General features: G+C 40.1%; 1 protein-coding gene across 1 annotated transcript in view; it reads right to left on the reverse strand.

The window, feature by feature from the left end:
• Window positions 1-18,242, reverse strand: part of ARID1B (AT-rich interaction domain 1B) — a gene marked incomplete at its 5' end in the record, with an annotated part of 326,929 nt that overhangs the window by 129,558 nt on the left and 179,129 nt on the right. Inside the window, one exon of the mRNA XM_080342352.1 lies at window positions 15,011-15,052. Within this exon, the coding sequence (XP_080198478.1) occupies window positions 15,011-15,052 (42 nt within the window). The remainder of the gene's footprint in view (window positions 1-15,010; window positions 15,053-18,242) is intronic.

The raw sequence follows: 18,242 nt of genomic DNA on the forward strand, positions 1-18,242 counted from the left end.
GTATGGAATGCAATCTCCAAATTACACTGTCTGTCATAGTTTAGAGTATAATTACTTTACCTCACAGTAAAATATCATAAACTAATCTCCAAACCTTAGTGAGCAATGCTCTTTGGTAAAATATATAGTCACAGTAAAGATCGACAACAAGAAACTGTGGCAATACCTGCAGCAGAAAAGAAAAAAAAAGAACAGGTGATACCATATAAACTGTTGTTTATACATAAACTGTTGTTTATAATTATTTGTAATTATTTCACAATATAATCTAATATTGTAGGAATTCCTGCAAAAAAGGATTGTATTACATACTTTTGAAACATTTCTCTTCTGGATGGAAGATTCCATTCTGCCTGGCAGTGAGCGAAAGGAAACCTGCTTTGGCCTCACTTACTGGGCTCTAGTGATGAGGGATTAAAAAAATGTAACCACTTTTCCCCCAATTCCCTACATTTTAAGGCAAAATAAACAGGGTTTAACTCTCAAACACAGAATTGACATAGTTCTCTTTTTCCCTTTTGACACAGGTTTTCTTTGTTTAACTAAGTCAATTTATTTCAAATCTGATGAAGACGCAGCGGTAGGACACTACCCACGCACTGCTTCTCTCCAGTAACCCCAAAATGCTATAAGCATCATTCAAACAAATAAGGGCACACCCTAGGAAGGGTGTATTGTGGTGTCTATCTAGTCCTAGCTGCATCTCACCAAAATCAGAGTGGGGGCTGCCCCGCGCTGCCTTCCTCACTCGTCACAGAGCACCAACTTGCTTCTCTGCAGAGTCCCATCAAAGATGACTTTCAGCTCAACTCTCACTTGCTGTGAGAAAAAAGGTATCCGAAATGAACCCTGAGAGCCCACTAGTTGCTTCAAGTAATGCTGACTCCCTGGTAAAGCTAATGGAAGAGCTGTGGAACACGGCATTTACAAATCAAACAGTTCTGCACATCTCAACCAGCGACTGGACCTATGCCGTAACACGCATGTGTGTATACATATACCTGATGATAACACGATCCATACTACGCATTCCTATATTTCAACTTGAAAACTGTGACTGCCATTTTGGCACAAAAATGAAACTCATGAAATTAAGTCCCCAGAAGGTGCTGGGGCATCGAGCGTCGGTACCAGTTTCCTGCAAAGAGGAGCGCTGCAGTCACAGCGAGCTCTTCTGCTGTCCCAAACACTCCTGCCCTGAACACAATAAGCCTAAGCGAAGGGACACTAACACCACCTGCCATGACAGTTGTCCAGTGGCCTGAAATGCCCGATCAGATGTTGTGGAAAAGCCTTTTCTGGCTGCCATTTACAGGCATCGTGAATTCTGCCGGCCTGCAATCCAGTCGCCACCAACTCCCAGGCAAGTCTGTAAATACTTCTTGTGATCAAGGCAGAATAAGAGCCTGGAATTCAGGATTTGAAAAGGGTATATTACAAGTTACACTGGAAAATATGGAGAAGGTAAAATATAGCCCAAGTTCTACAACTGCAGTTGCTTTGCTGTAAACCATTCCAAAGAAAAAAAGCAACTGTTAGTTGTTTTTTGTTTTGCTTTTTTAAAATACAGACTTGGGATGAGATGGCGTTAGAATCAAGAGCGTATCTTAATAATTAAGAAAAACATACTCTCTGTAAGAGAAAATTTGTACACTAGAACACATCAGCGGGTGACCACGTGCAACCCCAAGCCTCCAAACCTTGGGGGAGCCCACTGGCACTCGACTAACAGGAGCGAAGGGACAGTGCTTAGAGGTGAGCCGAAAATCCAGAGAAGCTCTGCAGGCATATTGGAAGATTTAGCGCACAGGTACGGTATGAACCAACTTATGAAAAAATTACAAGATCTCCAATTATCCCTGCTTTCAAGCCACGCAAAAATCCTGCCAAAAAAAAGGAGAAAAAAAACGAAGTAACTAAGTATAGATATGTAAGAGACAAAATTATACATATATATTTAAATATACATCTCTCTGTATATACATTTTATATTTCTCTCTGGGTGCGTGTATAAAAATACAGTTGAGTGTTTTAATAGAAGCGAGCACAAATTGATTTAAATTAATCTCTGAACATACTGGAGAGCCAGCACACTAATTAACTGTGTTATTTATTAATTATTATAGCCATACCAACTGTCCTTTCTCTTCATCTGTCCAATAAAAACAATTCATCTCTAATTCACTACAGCTGCAGAAACTTTTATGGAATGTTACATAAGGTAATAAAATAGCTCCAGTTTTAGGTCTGCAGGATCCAGTTCTGGCCTTCGATCAATCGTGTCAGATTATAATCTCCAGTGAAGAGTTTGATGTTATTTCAACAATCCAATACTTCACCGGCACATGTGAGCACACTAAAAGGTTTTTTTTAATTACACAGCAATATAGTCTGAATAGGAGATCGGTCACTGAACAAGCTAAATCTGCATGAAGGAGAAACGACTGAAAGCGCAGGGAGGGAGTGGATGTAGCGAGCAGGATCAGAAAAATGAAAATAGAACTGAAAACTGAGGAAGGATCATAGAAATGTACCTTAGTTGAAAAGGTTTCTTGCAGTATCTTCTGGCGGTTTCTTTTAATCTGTGCAAGTAGTTCCCTCTATTATTCTATTGCAGTCAATAACTTGAGCGGGCATAAAACCAGAGAATTTCTAATGGTTTAGATCAAAACAGGATATAAGCCACAGCTGAAATGTATTTCCATGTGCTAAATTCAGCAATGATAATTGTAATCCAATTGCTTATATAGCATACTTTGACAATTGAGGTGGTAAGCACAGGCAACGTGGAGCAAAAAGGAAGGCAGAAATACATTTATTCAGATTACTGCTTACTGAATTTACCTTTGTTTTGCTAGTACATTGTTAAATCTTTTTGTGTGTGTTTCACAGGAAGATACACATTTTCAAGACGGTTAGTCATAACAAGTTCTTTATTTTGTTTTTGGTTTTAAATGCCTGTAATTTGCACAACCTGACACCTGCTGATTTCATGCCCTGCCGTTTCCCGTCAAAGCCCCTTCTCGGCTCTCCACACAAGGAAATCTCATCTATCAAAATTCTGTTAGCGTAAGGGGAAGGGCTATGCTGAGCCAAGCCGTGGCCTTCATTAAACATGCAGAACATAAACTGCTGACACTAAGCACAGTCAACTTGCAGCACAGCAGAGAAGGGGAGGAAAGAAAAAACCAGGAACAAAAAAAAGAGCAATAAGACAGAAGGAGGGGTGCGATGGTGAGACGGGAATAAAAGCCACGGTTTTGCAAAGCGTTTAAGTCATACTGGAGTCAGTGAGATTTAATCACAGACCTGAAGTTAAGCATGAGCTTAACTTTGCCAAACAGAAATAGATCACTGAATTATGAATGGAACAATCTATTTCTGTTCCCTGGAACACGCACACTTTGTTCTCCAGACCATTCCCTCGGGGAATGAAAAAGGTGAGGGGGGAAAATGATAATAAAATTGGAGAAAACAATCCCTTCTTCAACTCAAAATATTGGTCTGGATAAAGGAACCATACGTTATGTTTAACATAACAAGATTTTAAAAGGTTGGTATCCATCATTTAGATCTCAGAAGAGGGAAAAGAGCAATTGCCATTATGGTCACTAATTTCAACAGGGTACCAAAGACAGGTGCTCTGAATAGGGAGAAAAAAAAATCAGGAGGAGGAAGCATGGAAACAAAACCACACTGAAAATCAACATTAGGGCTGAGGGGGAACAAACTGGCTTTTAAAATTTTCACTTCACAGTTACTGTTCTTTATATTTTTTTCCCCTTTAATTCTCAAAGATAGCTGTGTAATGCTGCCTACAATAGAAACTTGAATTTAATAGGCACGAAGCAGAAGGTGTGTAACATTTTCCTCTGATCACAAGGAACAAGCACTTAGCTGTAAGAGAGATCCACAATGAGTCACTGCAGGGAGGAATCAAATGCATCACAGGTACATGCAAGCCTTTTTTATTATTATTGTACCAACTGAAAACACATTATAACTTACAGCCTTGGAAAAAAATAATTAATTTTAAACCTCCAAGTCCAAGAAAAATATATAATATCCCAACCATATATGCCTGCATTTATACAGTTTGAGCAGAAGCTAAGGCAGATGCAAGGGCAGGGTGGGAGGGAGAAGTCAGCATTTCCTCTGAAAGCTTTTGTGTCTGTGGCTTTTTTTTCTTAATAAATAAGCTAAGAAAATCATTGCAAGTTGAAACTGTCTCAGTATCAAAAAATATTATTTTCCATCAAGTTTCAAACAGCAGCTAAAAGCTATTTCAATATTAATTATCTGAAAAATAATCTCATATTAACATTTTCTGATTCTTTGACACCTTCTAAACTAGTTCTTCAAAGCTAACTTAGAATTAAAAGTACCATAAAATTAACGGCTGGATGCTGCTACCCTTTCCCATACTGAATATCTTTATATTCCAGAAAGAAAGAATTTGGCTCTGATCAACTAACTCTTAATACTAATTTTTCGCTCATCTTCCAGGGTTCTGGGTACATGCAACCTAGGCGGAAGAGAACAGAAAGCAGACACACACTTGTGGCAATGGGGCATGTACATTGATCATTCCCCATAAGTAATTTCTGTAGATTTTTTTTAAACAAATGTTGTATACATTTAACAGAAATCAATAGTTGCTTTCATAGTGAAAAAGGTCTACTGGTATTGTTTTTCTTAACATCACCTATAACATAGAACAGGATGCCCCAATTCTTCCATCTTGTCTTTGGACTTGTAAACAGTGCAGTATTTTCAGCGTTTTTAGCTTTATTCTGGTCAACAAGACACTGCAGCCTGCCATATAAAGCTGCACACCACATGGCACCATTCAACAGTACATCTAGGTCAGCTTGCATTTTTAATGGGCTCCATTAGCTTTCTCTTGCTCACTGTATCAAGTTCAAACTTCTCTTTCTCATTTTTGAACCTCTGTATAACTAAGCAAGGCAATACACAGGACCGTAAGACTGTCCTCATCATGTTCAACATTTGTTCTACCAAAGACACGTGTTCTAATCCTAATTAATTTCCTTAATTTCATGCCATTTCCAAGTCCAGCATCCCCAAATTTCTCCTTCAAGATCCTTTTCCACAACACTGCTGGTAAAAAGAGAGTTTACTTTAAAGAAAAAAAAAGGAGAGAGACAGCTTTAGCTAAAATAATTCCTTCCCTCACTACTGTGTGGGGCTGCTTAACAACTTTGACCTTGGCAGCATTCTGCACACACCACGGCTGAAAACTACAAGTTAATAAGCATATAAACAGCCATACCTACATTACTGTAAAGCTTTTGCACGCAATCATACGTGTTATAATGATATTTAGTTACTTAGACGCAACAAAAGCCAGTTCCACATGATTCACTTCATTGCTTTCTTTCATAAACAGCAGTTAACACATTTCTCAAAAATACATTTATTAATTTTTAAATTAGTATGTATTCTAACTGCTCTTCCCACAAGTGCTTCTGAGCTGTACATCCCTCCACTGGAGCACAGCCCTTGCACAGGGACTGAAGTTGTAAACCCACTCTAGATATACATTACATTTACGAGGTGATCGTACATCAGTTCTGACACAAGGAATAACACCGTGAGGAAGTTTCACAGGAGGCTCAGGGAGATTTAAACAGATCTTGATAAAGGGCGGTGGAGGGGGGGAGGAATCAGCCGGTGGAATGAAAACAGTCACATTAAATTGAACAGTACGAATGATGCTTATTTTGCTTCAGATTAAATTGTTAAGGCAAGTTTCACTAAAGAGACTGTAAATCTATGCTTTCTATTTCAGGCAGTAGGAAGGATTCAGTAGTAAAATCATAGAACACACAGAATGATCGCTGCATTAGAAATATATCAAAATAGTTTACATGTGTATAATGTTAAACAATTTAAAGCATTGCAGCAGTATAAAAGTCATGCCAAAACCATTTGTAATCTTGATCTTCCTACATAAGAAAATATTAAGTCCCTGCATAATTAACTGTTCACCAAGAAAATCAAATAAATGACCTTGAAAAACAAGATTTCCCAGTGTCATTCTAATCCAATAAAATTATCCATCAAAATCCCAACTCACTAGAAAACCTTGTCTCGCAAGAAGAAATTCTTAAAAAATGAATAACGGAGTAATTGAAGGTTCAAATTACAAAACGATGTTTTATGTAAAGAAAGGTACATTCAGTAAAAAGCCCAAGATTCTGCATTATTGTCAATGCTTTCTTCCTCTCTGAAATCTGCAACATGTCAACAGCCCTTTTTCCAGCAAAGCACAGCTCCCAAGCATGATACACACCTGACCTTGTCTCAGGAAAAAACAAGAGGAAATGAAAAGCTAAATCACATCTGTCTACCCAACAACTTTCTCACGATCCTCTCTGCAATTCCTATTCTTCAACCCTAGTATTAGTTTTAACAAGCTGGCTGCACCATTAGGGGAAGCAGCCACATAGCAGAAATCTGAATCTTTTTTCTATATATGTATTTCATGCTATTAAAAAAAAAAAAAAAGAGCGAGAATGAGATATAAAAAAGCAAACGAATAGTAGTTTAAGGAAAATAAATATTTGTGGTTTCTTTGTTGTTGTTTTTTAAACAGTGATGTGAATGGGAGCATGATTCCTGCAGCAAGGTGGGGTTGGTTGCTGGAGGGAGCAGTTCTGGTCCCACCAGTTAAGCAAGCAGGTTGAATTTACAGCAGAAAAAGAAATCTGGTCTAACCTGCTTTCCTAATCAAGAACAAACAGCAAACTACTTGCAAATACTCTGTCCTGTCCCCTTCCCACCCCCAAACAAAGAGACCACCTGCTTCAACATTTTATTTAAAATGTGCAGGTATTTACAAGCAAACATTGTGTTCCCATTGTTAGATGATTCCTTGGTAAACCTGATACTCCCTCAAAGTTCAAACCAGCAGTATAAAGCAAAGGGGCCACAAAGAACCACAAATGACCCACCATATCAGGCCAGCATCACTCCGGTTACATGTCACCAGGCGGCAGATCGAGGGGGGACCCTGAGAGCACACCTGGCCAGACACGGGCAGACAGCTCAGGCACACCAGGCTCAGGCCACCAAAGTAAGCCCACCCGTTCAAAACGTGGACAATAACAGAAGGAAGACAGAGAAAACAAATTCTCTCTTTTTTTTTTTTTGTGATAACTTCTATCATAGTGACTGGTGTGAAATGGTGGGTTCAGTCAAACCCTCAAGGTGATGCACGTTCCCATCATGAAAGCAGTACCACTTTGCAAAGTGCAAACCATACTACAGCCTGTCTCTTCAAAAAAAGCAGCAGGGGGAAGTACAGACTGCTGCTGCTGCTGCTGCCACCACCAGAACTGGGGGGGCTCCAGATTGCAGCAGTTAATTACAACGAAGTGGCAATGTAAATTGGCACAGAACTGCCCAAAAAGGGATAGTTATCAATCAGAAAAGCAAAACCAGTTGCCAAGCCTTCTTACTTACAGACATTACTCGAGCAAATACTAAACAGATGCCTTGAATCACATACGCATGTTCTGAAAACTGCACACTGATTTCTGTCCCCTGGTACTTTGGGAAAGGCGGTGGGAGCTTTAAGCTTGTATCAAAACCCCAAAGTGTGGCCCCATTCACGCCTTTACAACATCAATTGTGCCTTACTGGAGACGAAGGCTGTTCATGTGTGCCTGGAAGTAGAGGCGATGCAGGAGGAAAGCCAGCAGCTTACATGTTTTTAGTACTACTCCCAGCTGGTCGCAGGGCGCTGGGCAAACCACAGGCCAGCGATGTTCAAGGGTGCTGAGAAGAACATGATGTTCACCAGCTGTGCTCAAACCAGCTTGCCACAGGGTGCTCCGCAGCTCTGTGAAACAAATCTTACCACATGCCCATGCAGACTGCCCAAGTCTAACTCCGAGGCCATCGGTATTTATTCTGCAAGCATCGTGAGATGCTTCACACTGAAAAGGAGCATTAAACATGGATTTATCTCTAGTTTAGAGAAAGAAACAAAGGAATATCGAAGGAAGCCTGACATGCTGTACCCACACTGTGACACTGCCACAGGAGAGCAGACCTTCCTGAAGCCTTGCCCTGCCTGAGACTACAGGCCAGGAGCACAGGCTACAGGGCACAAGGAGGAAAGAACCAACTGTTACTTTGCCATTTACACAGTGTGTCTTGCATTTTCACATCTGGGCATTCACAGCCAATGTATGATTATTTTTCCAGTTCTACATATCATTTCATTTTTTTCTCTTCAAGATCAGGTTGGAATTGCCCAGATCTACCTCCACTGCACAGAGTCACTAGGACCTCTAAGAATTGTTCATTTTCCATACTCACACAGAGCTTTAAAATCCTCTCTACATCAGAAGTGGGAGTGAGCTGCGAGGAGTGGGGCGCCACAGCAAGCAAGTGCTGTTTGAAATGGATTTTGATGAGGTACCACATTCGTGTTCTGATTTCACCCTCTGTACTGTTATAGATACGCTCCTCCGCAGCCCCCAGCACTTGGGACAAACTTGGACCAAAGTCAGGACTATACAATGGATGGAGTTTATGGCTTTAAATATGTTGGTGTGTCTCTTAATTTCTATAAAACTAATAGGGAAAACAAACAAACAAACCACAGAGATCTTTACTGAGACTGAACTTACCAAACATCAGAACTATGGATTATGTAAGCGAAATTTCTAAAACATCACAAATGCTCCATTTTGCATGTTCCTGGATGGTCCTGATTAACATAGCGGTGATATGCACAGGTCCAGGCAGAAACATGTTGCTGCTACTTCCTTAGTCATAACTATTTCAAAACACTTTGACACATCTTTAAGGGGTCCCTAAGAATATTAAAAAAGCACCTTGTTCCCTGCTATAATGCTACTCCCTGCTCTTAGAAAACTCTCAGCGCACAGGGAGCTCAGACGACTTCAGCAATTCGAAAAAACAGCAGCTTTAAAAATGACTCAAAGAAAGCAAGCTGGAAAATCCTTTTAGTTATCTGAACACCTCAGGTAAAACAACTCCACACAGAACACAACAAAAAAAAAAAGGGGAGGGGGGGGAAATGCGTAATCCTAACTCTGCTCTGAGTAGCAAAACAGAAGTTACTGGAGGCTAATATGAATATCTATTTTTTTTAAGCTGAAACAAATCCAAAACCTTATTTACTACCCCCAGAATCCTACCTAAGTCAACAGTGCACAGACACATGTAAATTATGACTCATTTCTCTGTATCTTCCCATAAACCAAGTACACACACAGACACTCCAAGTGTCAACATATCAAGACAGAGATAATTCAGACTCTTGAAAACATCCTCTTCTGAAAAGGATTAATTGGTTTTAAAACAATTTAATTTGGCTTTGAAGATGTAACTTTTATTAGCAGCCACCAGATGGCAGAAGCAGAGGCTGCTTAGAGTCTTCAACAAAAGAAAGCCGTCTTAAACAAGGCGTGCATTAAAAGAAAACAATTTTGAATGCCTACTTTTTCTTTTCGTGTCTTCTCTTCTCCTTCTTTCCCAGAAGTAAGTATTATTTTGTTGCAATCGAGCTAATACAAATTTTAAAATAAATAAATAAACAAATAAAATATATTGAGAACAAGTTTTCTTGATCTTCTCAAATGGCATCTCTACTCCATCTTGTAGCTCAAAGCTTCTGTGTTAAAGATACCACTAGAACAACAGTTTCTTTCCAGATTTGCAGAGTCATAACTCACAGTCAGCCACCCTGATGTTCTGTGCTTCGAACCAGGAAGCTGACACGTAGCTACAGCGTGTAGTTGAATTTCCCCTCAGGATCTGATCTTCTGGTATCTGGAACCGTGAAAATGCGTGAGCTACAGAAGATGCACCGTGATGTGCTGAGGGTTGCAATAAAGCAGTGTTTGCAAGGTGAAGAAATAAACAAACAACAACAACAAACAAAAAATCCTCTTAATAAACTCAAGTAAAAGTAGCATGATTGAGAGGAAAAAAGGTATTTTAGTCCTAAGCACATTTGATTTTTAAACCCATGTATCCTGTATCAGAGAAAAAGCATTAAAAAAAATGCATCTCAGCAGCACACACTTAAAAAAGAACTTAGGAACAGAGTCTCTCAATAACTCCCAGAGTTAATAAATTATGGAGTTGAGGTCATCACTTTATGCTGTGTCACAGAACAAAAATACAGCCAGTTCCACGAACAATGCTGAAAGCTCCACCACGCAGACTCAGCCCCATCAGAAATGCCACCCTTGCTGCACTTCTTTAATAGAGCTGTGTCTCCATTATGCTCATGTCTCGATCAAAGAGAAAAGCTTTTCTCCTGTATTTGTCTTCTGCAAAGGAAATGTAAAATCACTCCTACACTGAAACACATCCATTGGGACTCAGGTTCTCTTTCCTCAGCCCCAGCACTACGGTCCCAGAAACAAACAGGTGAAGCTCACTCCTACTTCAAGACAGCCCGAGATGCAGTGGCGTAGTTAATTCTGCCTCTGTACATTAGCAAACACGCCGCTTGCAAAATATGAAAAGCTTTCTTCCCTGCCCCGTTTTTAAATGACACCTGCAAATCACTAATCCAGTTGCCATTTATTTCCATATGTCAAATTACAATCTTAACTTGTGCAAAGCAACATAATAGTAATGATTAAGCCAATTACATCACAACACAGCTTAAAACGGCACACAATGGAAGGATTAAAGCTCACTACCAAATAAGAGAGTCCTGTTCTCGGTGGAGCTCCCCCACTGTGGGAACATAAGTGTCTCTTTTCCTGTTGCACAAAGTTGTGAGCCTTCCGACATGTAGCTGCTGGACTGCCATTAACAAACTTATTTATATTAATGCTGCCCTAAGCCGGAATCACGGCAGCTCGGCATTAGCTGCGGTAGGCGGCTCGGCGGCCGTCCCTGCGCACAGGGCTGAAGGCACTTGGCACGTCCGCAGGCAGGTTGAGACACGTGGCCGAGGTGATCTCACCCTGCTTAGGCTGAGCCCAGCCTCTTCCAGCCTGCGATATTTGGGTCAGGGAGGTGCTGACAGTAAAAGCCTTTGGGAAAGGGAGGGAAAGGAGAGCAGAGTAAAAGGAGCACAAATATTCAAAAAGTTAAGCAGCTCCTTCTCTAGATAGGGCCAGACACCATTTGTAACCTGTCTGGAATACGTGCTACTGCGTTCGACACCGTAATTCCGACTGATGTCAATATGCGGCTCCTGCAACCATAAAATGTGGGTTAAATCTTTATATAATAATCAACCTTTCAGACTAAGATTTTCAATTCGACCTCAGGGATTAAAATGTTCTAATGGAAACTGAGCATCTGAATCTCTTAGGAGGATTTAAAAAAACTCACGCACTGTTATTTTTATTTGTTCATTGCTTTATAGTGTTTAAATCAGTATCACTCAGAATGGTTAAACCTTTTAACCTTTTATTTCAGTTCTGCACACCTTATTCTTTTTTTCTCTCTCTCTTTTTCACATCTTTGCATCCCTCTTCATTTTCTCTACCATCTGGGAACACTGATCCCATCTGCTAAAATGTATCTTCCTATTCCAGCTAAAATGAACTTAGAATAAATTGGTACTGATAGTATTTTACATGTCATTATTAGGCTTCAATAAGATTAACGGGACTGAAGGAGCTTCCAACTTCTAAATACATTTCTGTGTGTTGACTGCAGACTTGGGCAGATACTGCTCTATCAATCCACTCTTAGATTCTATGTCAGTTTCTTGGCCACTACGGTTTTGAGGAAACTTACTTATTAGATGTGTAAGTTTGTCCTCAGCAGAATCTGAAGGAACCAGGTATAAGTGGTGTTGAGTTTGTCTCAGATCATCTATCAGCTGTTCTGATTCACAAGGTGGTCATTTCCCCGACATCTCTCTATACATAACCACACACATATCACAACCCTTCTGAATACTGAAACAGAAGGATCAGTGGAAAGCCAGATATTTTGGTTTTCTCTTTTCTCTAAGAAACAAATGTGAACACAAACACACACAGAGATGCATGTGTAAATTAAACCGAACACTACGTGTACCATCTTCAAAAAAGCTGCTACAGCACCCTAACAGCTTCCCCTTTCTCTAAAATTAGTTGCTAAGGAAGCTGAATGGTTTTGCTTCCTACTATGCAACCAAAGGAAGGGTTCAGACAGCCATGCTGTCAAATCTGGGTGTCTTTATATTTATCAAAAAACAACTTTAACTTAAACTGAAAAACTGCTTACACTTTCATGGCCCATTAAGGAGTACTGGTCTCACATATGCACAAAATGAAAAATGTTCATATTAAAAATACAATTTTTACTCCAATAAATGCTTCATATTTTACCTTTGTTTTGGGAAGACTCTTATTAAAAAGGTGATGTGGACAGAACATTTTGAAGGACTATTGCTAATGGTTTGCAATTTGCACCTGTTCTGTGCATACAGAGTAAAGATAAGATTTGGCACTTTAAAGTGCCTCTTCCCTGGGTATTTTGATAGTGTGAAACAATAGCTTTTGTTTTAATTTTCTTTTCTAAAATAAGAATTATTTTGTTGAAATCAATGTGCATATCTTGCATCAAAAGCATCCTGTAGCTGATTTATACATGCGCTTATCATCAGCATCAAAGATTCAGCTAGTCAAGGGGCAGATACATGAGCCAGGTTTTCACTTCACTGACGATAACTACAGTGAATCTGAACAATGTTCTGTTGTCTCATTCAGCACATTTTCCCGGGAAACAGCCCCATTTGCTGCCAGTATGCATATTTACCCTGAGACTAAAATCATGCAGAATTTAAGACTAACAGATAACACTGTAAGCTCTTTCAGCAGTCTAGAAATATTAAAAACAAAACAAAACCAAATGCCACAGTATTCTAGTATCCACAGGCAACACGACCTGTCACCAAGTCTTAAACTAAGGGGTGTCTAAGGACAGGTGGAATGGATACAGTCAAAAGAAGAGCACCCTCTGCAGCAAATAATGCTTCTGCGTGTGCATACAGAGGGGTCCTAGTACCTTTCAAGCTGAGGCATATGCCACACTCAAAACCGTAGAGTCTCCAACAGACCTGGAGGAAAATTCAGGCTAAAAACTAGTATCAATGAAAGCGTTACGTTGTGCAAACTCTATCCTTATATCCTCCTCAACTATGCTATCTGGTATTTGCCATACACACATGTTTTCTAATTTATAAAATTTTATATAGATTTTTTTTTAATTTTAAAAAACTGTGCTTATGTGTATTCTCTGTGGGCATACCAGCTGATTTGTTAATGTAACAGAGACACTAACATTTATTTGTCATTGAGACAGACAGTAGAGGAAGCATTTCTTAAGGTAGAGGAGGAAAGAAAGTGCTTTCACAGCATGCCTAAATAGACAGCTAAGATAAATTCTGAGATTAACAAATTTGGGATGATACATGTGCCTTTCTTCTTGATGGATAAAAAGTACACGACATTCACAGACATACGTAGTTCACTATATAATGTAAAGCTACTATTTTAAGAAAGGAAAAAGACCTGTTGGTTCTGAAGCAGAATCTTACAGAAAAGTTGCTTGGAACTCTGGAGCACGCCATTAAGAGCTGGCAACCGTACCGATTTGGTTTTGTAAAACTGAAGCTTAGCAATAGCAAATTCTTAAAACTTTAGGTAATAAAAAGGAGTTTCAAAGCATGTCCATCAAGATGATTCCAAGACTGAAAACCACCCTGCAAGTCCAGCCATGAAAAAAAAAGAAGCAGCTTCCTCCACAGTGTTTTAGTTCTAAGAGCAACTTGCTACAATAATCTTCAGTAGTATTTCTGTTTACCCACCTAGTCTGAAAGATTATGGAGATGAGTTCACAAGAACTGACCCTCCAGGTTTATTAAATATTCAATAAATATTCTGTATGCATGCTGGGTATTGAATAAAACAAACAAACAAACAAAAGAAAAGAAAACAAAAATCCCCCAAACAAACAAACAATGCTTCAAATAATACTGGAGTAGCTCTGTTTGTTTTTTAATAATTTATTTAAATCACTTTATCACATATCAACACAAAAATGTACAATACGGACACAATGTAATTTCTGGCATCATTCATATTCTATGAATGTTTAGGTGCTTTTAAAGCTTTTTTAAATTTTCTCTCCTGTGGGTTAGTTTTGTTTATGGCATTCTGTACAAACTTGGATAACTTACTTCATCTTTTCTTGATTTTTTCTTTTTACCTTGATAGTAATAGCAGTGCTATTTTCTCACCTGCAGTAGTATCACAGCATGTGGGCCTTCAGCAGCAGGAAACTCTTCACTGTCATGATTTAGCCTACTGCTCCTACTATCTTCTGCTTTCTCTCCCCATCCACTCTCTTCCTAGCTAAACAGATATAGCCTACACACAATATGCCCTGCTTAGAATCATCTGCTATTAGTGCTCAATTAAAACTGTGGTCGCCACCATAATGCTCACCAGCCAAAGAAACTCAAGCAATAGTTTGGATACAGCCTATCCGAGCAGATCTACAGTGGCCTCTCCAACACGCGTACTGCCTGCTATACATTGAGCTACAATTGAACACAGGGTGATGCAGCTGTTCAATGTACAACATTCTACTCAAGATGCACTGTGAAAAAGGAACATGAACAAAGGGGCTTACTCAACAGACTACAAAGCGGTTAACAACTACAATTTTTGAGCTGCAAATCAATGGAACAAGAACAAATCCGGCACTTGGGCAACTCCAATCTTAAAAGTTACTACAAAGCTGACATCCCATGTTTCCACATGGGCTTCCTCAAGTAAAATTTGCTCACAGGTTTTACACCAAATAAAAAGGATGGAGAGAGCCTGCGTGTTGTTCTCAGATTACCATTAGGGAAAGTTTCTGAATCAGTGGATGTAAGTCACAGGATCCTCAATTCTCAGGTTGAAAATTGTCATCTTCTGTGACATCACATCCAACAATTTAAGTTGACGGGACCTACAGAACAAAACTGCATCAAACTACACACCTTGTGTCCAAATGTAGCATCCTCGGAGGCCAAGACTTCAACCTGAAATCATAAGGAGAAAGATAATTTCAAATTTAGCCACTACCAAGAACCTCTCTCTCCTGAGCACAGCACCACAGTCCAGGCAAAGAAGAGATCTGTATGGAGAGAGGCCAGGCTGGGTCAGCCCTCGGAAACCTACATACGACAGGACACGCGGAACCAACAGCTCACAACAGAAAACCTTGTGAGAGGAAACTCAGCAAGCATGCCTCACAACACAAACAAGGTTTCTCAACCTAAACAACGGAAAGATTATCTGTCAGTGCCCCAAATTTTACTGTACATCAGCTGGAACACTGTTCTCCATATGACGTCCTGGCTACACCAAAAAGCTGCCTGAGCACAAGCAGAATCATCTACTATGGTAACTCCCTGTAAAAAGAAGGCTGAAAATTTCTGAACTCTTCCCCTCCCATCATCTTCTAACCAGGCTGGGTGCTCCTGCACCAGCATCAAGTTGGAACAGCACTAATGGGAAACTGCAGCAGAGGTCTCGCTTGCAGGCTCCTGCCCTATCTTGAGCATGGCAAAGTCTTTGCAAACTGTAGAATTTGGGGAACACAAACTCCACAGGCAAAGGTTGAGACTAGTCAGCTGCAAAATACAGCGAATGTTTGAAAGCTGGAGAAAAGCAAGCTGCTGGGTCATCCAGTGCTACTCCAAATCAAACTCCTTGCTGGCTGCCACACACCACACAGCTCTAGGGGCTGATATGCACTAACCCGAAACAACAGGCAAGAGACGCAGAAAAGCAGGCACACTGATTTTTCATTAGGCTCCTTACAAATACTTCACACTTCAGCACCTTTCACATGAGAATCTCAGTGCTTTTATGCATTTTAATTAATTAAGCTTCCCAGTACACCAGTGAAGTAGGAAATGTCATCATCCCAATATACAGATGGAAGAGTGATGCAGAAAGAGGTTAAATAATTTCTTAGTAGTCATGTGCCAAGCCAGGGACACGCTCAGCAAAAGAATCCCAGGCTCACAGTTTAACAACTAGGAAATTCTCTATTTCTCTGATTTACATCCTATTTAAAATGCCTACTGCTGCACTGTAATTTATACAACTAGTATAACTATAACTAATGTATCTAATCTCCAGTTTAACTTAAGAAGAGTGAAGGATTTAAAGCAAATCAAGAGGGGAAAAAAAATGAATGTCAAGTTTCAGCCTGAAGCACGTTATAATGCCAGAGTTATAAACCCCTGAATAAGGGGGTTTATAATGGAGAGGCTGATAAACTAACAATGATGGCAGCACTTAAATATATTTATGTCATGATCTAGTAACATATGGTATCTCTTCATCTCTAAATTAAAAAAGGGGGGAAAAAAAGGCTAAGGAGATAAAGCATTTATAGGAACTAGGAATAAAAGAAGAAAATGAATCTGAAGTTACCCAACTGTTACCTGTCCAGCTGATTAGGAATGGCAGTAAGAGTCTACAAAATAGCACCTCATTCAATAGGAGGTAGGAAAAAAAAATTCAAGTAAATAAAATCAATCTAAAATGATATGTATTAGCTACTAATATTAAGCTTCTAATCCTTTAGGCACTTTATAAATATTAAACAATCAGTCCTGGTGAGACTGATAAATATCCATAATATATTTTACAGATGAAGAAACAGACAGAGGGTTAAGTGACTTGCCCAGGGCCAAAAAGAGAATAATCAGCCACTGGATTGCAAATAACAGTATGACTGCCTGTCACAATACAGTGCTCTACTCAGATGTTGAGTGGCTTCTGAAAAAAGTCATTCCAATATCAGAAGCAGTCCGGTTAGGGTTAATGTGGTACCCAGTTGAACTGTGAGCGCTCATTTTCACTAGGCTTACTGTTTTGGTACAACATCCAGCTATCGGAACTAGACAGCCCCCAAAACTTGAACAATCTGGTTCAAAACTTACTCAGTTTTCTCTGTCCAGTATTGTGCTAGTCACATACCCTAGATGCTACCTCCTGGGTTGTTAATGCTTATTACTCTGCTGCACTTCTCTTGTGCAGATCCATCAGCAAAACTGGAGCCTCCTCTGTGTCACCGGGTTCCTCTCTGACTCCCTCCTTGAACCCAGAGGGGCTGCTGACTCCCTGCCAGCCCCAGCCCACCCTGCCTCCCTTGCCTGATGTCCCTTCCTCTTCCCCCTCCTCTCCTTCCAGATACAGCCCAGTTGGGCTGATGGCCACGACAAGCCTGTCCAGAGCCTCCTGCCCTCTGCCCTGGGCTTCCACAAGGCTCCCAGCTGCAGGAGCACATGGCAGGTGGCACAAACTCCTGCATGGACTCACATGGACCAGGCAGTGCATCCTCTGTTTGGGCTCCAAGCTCTGCCTCACCTGCAGAGGCCACCTCACCACGCAGGGACCTTCGCTGCAGAGCACAGTGGCATTGCAAACACAATGGGTTGTGCTAATTAAGCTCTCGCTCAGGGCCAAGAGACTGCCGGCGACTGCCATAGTTTCAAAACACATGAATTAACATGGCACAATGACCAGCACCTTGGCAAAGCTCAATCCTCCTTCTTTTCACTGAGAAACTGAGAAGAGGAACAAACTGTGACATCAAAGAGTAAAGCAGAAGTTTAAGCTGATGTATTATAACTTACTGTTAGTCTCTTTTACATATAAAAATATCTTCTTTCATGCTTAGAAACTCAAGGCTTGCAGAAACAATAAAACGGTTTGGAATGCAGTTACTGGTGTAGGTAATAATTCTAATAAAAAATGCTATTGAACAGGTCTAATAATGCCAATTCTGTTTTTCCAAGAGGGATCACACCATTTCTGTGATAAATACTTGTCCCCACTTTGCAGATGATGCAATAAAACATCCTCCGTTTTCTTTGTTACTACTGTGTTTACCAGTGTACTAGTGTGTTAGACCATTCTCTGCATAAAAGGCAGTTAAGATCAGTAAGAGACAAGTAGCTGCTGACACCATAAGATACACAATATTAAGTACTGAAACAAGATGTGGGACAAGGTGACGTTTTCCTCATGCTGAGTTTCAAAAAACAAAACAAAAACAAGCTTAAATGCATTACAACCTAGGCTGAGCGGATCCCCCTCTAGTGGGAATGAGAGTGTACTTCAATCAGCACCCATGTATGAGGCAAGCACCACATTTCTCTTAATCATCTTTAAAACATATCATTTCCATTCCAATAAACAAAAAAAATGTGC

Source organism: Nesoenas mayeri (assembly GCF_963082525.1).
Source record: "Nesoenas mayeri genome assembly, chromosome: 3".
Classification (NCBI taxonomy): domain Eukaryota; kingdom Metazoa; phylum Chordata; class Aves; order Columbiformes; family Columbidae; genus Nesoenas; species Nesoenas mayeri.